At 55.2% G+C, this 4,626-nt stretch overlaps 1 protein-coding gene across 1 annotated transcript; it reads right to left on the minus strand.

Annotated features, from left to right (window-relative positions):
- Positions 1 to 1,352: 1,352 nt before the first annotated feature.
- LOC120705159 lies at positions 1,353 to 2,292 on the minus strand. Its single transcript, XM_039989651.1, has one exon. The coding sequence runs from the start codon at positions 2,115 to 2,117 to the stop codon at positions 1,602 to 1,604; it is 516 nt and encodes a 171-aa protein (XP_039845585.1). The 5' UTR covers positions 2,118 to 2,292; the 3' UTR covers positions 1,353 to 1,601.
- Between the last annotated feature and the right edge of the window lie 2,334 nt (positions 2,293 to 4,626).

The following is a 4,626-nucleotide window of genomic DNA, read 5'->3' on the forward strand; positions in this document are numbered from 1 at the left end:
AAGATCTCCTTTGCCTGCAACGCCATAATGCATGAACAGTGCGTTAGGTTATACTACATCGTTGGACCCACCTGTCGGGGATCCAACGACTGTGTACGCGCCCCCTTGAGATATAAAAGGGAGGCGCTCGCTGTGCACAGGACACATCCATACAGACTCAAACTCTCGCACCTCCTCACGCTTGTGGGAAGGCAATACAACACACAGTGGATGTAGGGTATTACGCTCCGGCGGCCCGAACCACTCTAAATCCGGCTGTGTTTCTTGTGTTCTGGAGGGAGATCGATCTAAGACTAGCTACCCCCTGAGTACACACCCTCTGGGCTAGGGCGGGTGCCTTCCGCCACCCGGCCGTGGTTTGCAACACCACGACAGTGGGGATGGGAGGAGAGGCAGAGGCAGCTTGGTAGGGTTGGCAATAAGATGGAGGGGGAGTGGGGGATGGATTAATTGGGCTGGGCTTTGATGGGCCTGTTTTCCATCTCTAGGCCCAGTGGTCCTCTATTTTTTTTCTTTTACAGGTAAATGTATGTGTTTTAGAGATTAATGAACGTGTTTTACAAGTAAATAAGGCGTCGCCTCGCCTTATCGCCTAGGCGTCCGAGCGGTGGAGCATCGCCTCGCCTTACCGCTTCAAAAACCTTGCAAACAACATTCATAGCGGAGAATGAGTAATGAATTCCCTGAAAAAAAAAAGAATAACACATGCATAACGAAGATTATTGCCAAAGCAGTGTCTTAGTTGTACACTACTTCGTGCGAGAATATTAGTTGCACCTGCCATGCAAGAAAAGAAAAGCACCAGGTGTCTTTTCTCAAAAAGAAAAGGCCGATGTGTCTGCTGATTGCCGAGAGGAGGGCCCCTGCTTTTGCGCAGCAGCTGTGCCTGCCCGAGGACTAGAAAATGCCGGTCACTACTTGCCAAAAAACAGGTAAACAACTCGGCTGCACGGCTAGTTCTGGGCCGTGTTTGGTTAGAAAAGCATGAATTTTTTTTTTATTTTTGACCACTAATTTAGAGTATCAAATGAAGTCTAATTACAAAACCACCTCCACAACTCTCGTGTAAATCGCGAGACAAATCTAATGAGGCCTTTGACCGCGTGATTAGAGGACGGTACTGTAGCATCACTGTAGCAAATCATCAATTAATTACTGTCATTAGATTCATCTCGAAAAGTTACACCCGTTCTTGAAAAGGTTTTGCAAATAGACTTCATTTAATACTCCATGCATGCGAGATTCTCTTCTCGAAAAACGTGCCTGAAAATAACCAAACACGGCCCTGATTAGCGCACAACTGTGTGATCTGATCATGGCAGCGGAAGAACACGTTTGATGTGATCGGTGGCGGCGGAAGAACACGAATGAGCCGAGCGCGAGCTTCGTTGTTGGAGATGTTTACAAAATGGGCGAGCCATTAGGCCCGCCATGCGCCGCCACTCGGCCAGCAGATCACAGGACAGGAAGAAGAGAAACCGAAGGGGAGGGTTGCGAGATAACCAACAGCGTAACACACAGGAACAGGCGAACAGCACACAACCGAACGCAGCTCGACGAGCTCGTCCACCGGCACGGTCTCCGATTCGTCGTCGCCTTCGTCAGACCACCGGCGCCCGCCTGTGCGGCGCGGCGGCGGGGGCGGGGGCGCCCTGCTTCTCCGCGGCCGCCGAGCACCCGTCCTTCCGGTGCCAGCCCCCGTGGTGGAGCTGCTGCTGCAGCCGCGCCCAGAAGTTGCCGCCCCTCCTGGCCGTCCTCTCGTCCTGCTGCTGCTGCTCCTGCTCCTGCTCCTGCTCCGCGCGGCGGCCCGCGGCCAGCGCCGCCGCCTCCCGGCCCTCCTGCCGCACCAGCAGGCCCAGGCTCCCGCGGCGCGGCCGCGGGGCCTGGGCCGACGACGGCGCGACGGTCTCCTCCCACGATGAGCACGGGGAGGATGCCGACGACGGCGACGCGGACGCGGTGGCGGCGGAGCGCGCGGGGCCGGAGGCGGCGGCGGCGGAGAGGCGCGACAGGCGGTCCCGCAGGCAGAACGGGCACACGCCCGCCGCGTGCCGGTGCTTCGGGTGCCGCCGGCACCGCGCGGGGCCCGCCGCCTCCCTCGACCTGCCCGTCGCCATGGCTAGCTAGCCGGCCGCCGACCGAGCGCGACTGCACACGTGCGCGCGGACACGAGCGGAGCGCGGCGCGGCGGCGGATGAAGAGAGCGAGAAGTGGGGCGCGCGTGCGGCGTGCGCTCGTGGTGGTGGTGCGGCGTGGGCGTGCGGGCGCGTGGTCCTTTATAAGGCGGGGGCCTGGGGAAGCTTCCGCGGGCGCGGGCGGGAGCCAGCCAGCGAGTTGGGTGTCCGTGTCGGGGACTCGGGGGAGCGTGGCAGTTGGGGGTTTGGGTTTGGGTGGTGTGGTGTGGGTTTGGGTGGTGGAGTGCGTGCGTCGATGGCGTGGTTGGAGCCTCCCTCCCTGCTGGGGTTCGGTACTGGCTTGGTTGGATGGGTCCGGCTCCGGCCGAGCGGCGGGGCGGCGGGCAGCGCACACAACCGGTCAACCGCACGTCCTGGAGAATCTGAGTACCTGACGACGGAGTTTCCCGTGCTTTCTTTTGCTTTGGTCAGTTTCAGCGCTAAAAGACATGAGTGGATAAAAAGATTGTTGAGTTGAGCCATCAAGTTGGCAACATTTTCAACACAACGATTAACTCTTGCGGAGAAAAAAAAAGGAAGCGCACGGAGCACTGCGTGAGCCACCACGTGTTTTATTTCTGAAGCAAGAATGGCGATTCAATCGTGTATCAAAGTGTTGAAGAGGACACGAACTTTTTGTTATATGCCTGCGATAGCTACTTAAACTCGGATCGGATGATCCGTCGCGATTGGAAATCCGTATCGCTTGACTATCTCAGTCTCACGATGAGTCTTCAACGTGCGAACGGACGCACCACCGCCACGCATTTCCGGAGGCTGGCTAGGTTGGCCGTGCCGCCGCGGCTCCACGCGCGAGAAATCAAGACATGCACGCACGCACGGCCGGGCACGGGCACCATCAGCGGGGCAGCACCGTGCACGCCACGCCGCGGGGCCGCCTCGCCCCCCGTCCAGACAAGGCGCCGGCCGCCGCGCGTACGGTGTCCCCTCCGTCCGGGACCGCGCTGGCGGGCGGCTACCCATGCGCACGGGGGCTACGCTACCGCTACGGCTACGCTACGTGCGGCGCGCGCCTCCATGGCTCCATGCCTCCCTCCCCCCCCCCCCCCCTCTCTGTCTCTCTCTCTCTCCACACGTGATTCCACCGATCGCCGGTGCACGTAGTACTGCTCTCTCCGTTGGTGCGCGGCTGCTTTTCCACGCCGGCGTTGACAGCCGAACAGCGCGGCGCGGGCGGCGTCTGCCGGGCTGGCCTTGCCCGGCCTGATTGGAACCGGCACCCTGGCGCGGGGCGGCTTTCGTGTCCGCCGCCTGCCCGCTCCGCGGGGCTCGGGCTACGCTGGAGCCCTCTGCGCTTTTGCTCGCTGCGGCCGCTGGCGTCGATGCGCGCGCGTGCTTGGAAGCGTCCGGTTCGTGCCGGCGGCCGTCCATTGGGCATTGGCTGGCTTCATGGCCCCTTGGGTGTGTGTGGCCGCATTCTGGAGTACGTGATACAAGGCTGGATGGTGCTCCGGAACATGACAATTGACAGGCGCTTTAAAAAAGGAGACAACCGGGTGGGCTTGTCGCGCAACGCCGCGCCTTGCAAAGGGCGTGCATGCACGCAGGTAAGCGCTGGCGCAGGTACGTGCCCCGCATCCAAAACGTGTGGTTCTTTAATTTGTCTCCGCGCGTTAATTTGTTTCGAGTGTTACCTACGATGCCATGGGAAAAAGCTTTTTTTCGTGTCCATTCAGTTAGTGGTAGCTCATTCTCGCAACGTATAAAGTATTGGAGAGTTTAAAATTTATACTTAAATATAAGCCATCTTAGAATTCTTTGGACAAGAAAAGAATCATAATCTTCTTGATTTCGATGCTAGTTTGGTAAAAAAATCAATTGCGGTGAATCAAGAGAGTAAAAAAGACATGCTAATCGTCTTAATTCTAGTGCTAGCAGCTTAAAATTAAATTAAACAATTAATAATTCAACAATGCAATAATGATGGTATATGCATTTTTTTCTCTACCTCTATAATCTGTTTATAAAAACCTAGAACACCCGATGTACGTTCCAGGATGGAGGGAGTAAGTACTACTACATCCATAGATTTCGGCTCTATTTGGATACAAAGGGCTAAAATATTAGTCCAAGGACTAAGATCAGCTCTTCACATGTGTAACACCTCATGTGTTTAAAAATAATTAGCAAGGTCTTTAACCAGGTCACCATGCATAATCAAGCATAATTAAAGCAAATGCATGTGTATATATGTATGTGTACATGAGTATGTGTGCAAGAGTAGAATAGTTCTATAAACTTTCATAATCAAATATATATAAGTGTAGCCAAATGCATCCACATGTCCATGTTTATCTGGTCTGCAAAAATGAATCAAAGGTTTTGATCAAAACTTTAATTTTAAACATGAAATGATGAATAGTTCAAGTTTGAGTGGTTTTAAAATAACTTCAAAAATAGGGCTCAAATTAACTTTTATTAAAACGAAAGT

This window comes from Panicum virgatum, chromosome 4K (assembly GCF_016808335.1).
Source record: "Panicum virgatum strain AP13 chromosome 4K, P.virgatum_v5, whole genome shotgun sequence".
NCBI lineage: Eukaryota > Viridiplantae > Streptophyta > Magnoliopsida > Poales > Poaceae > Panicum > Panicum virgatum.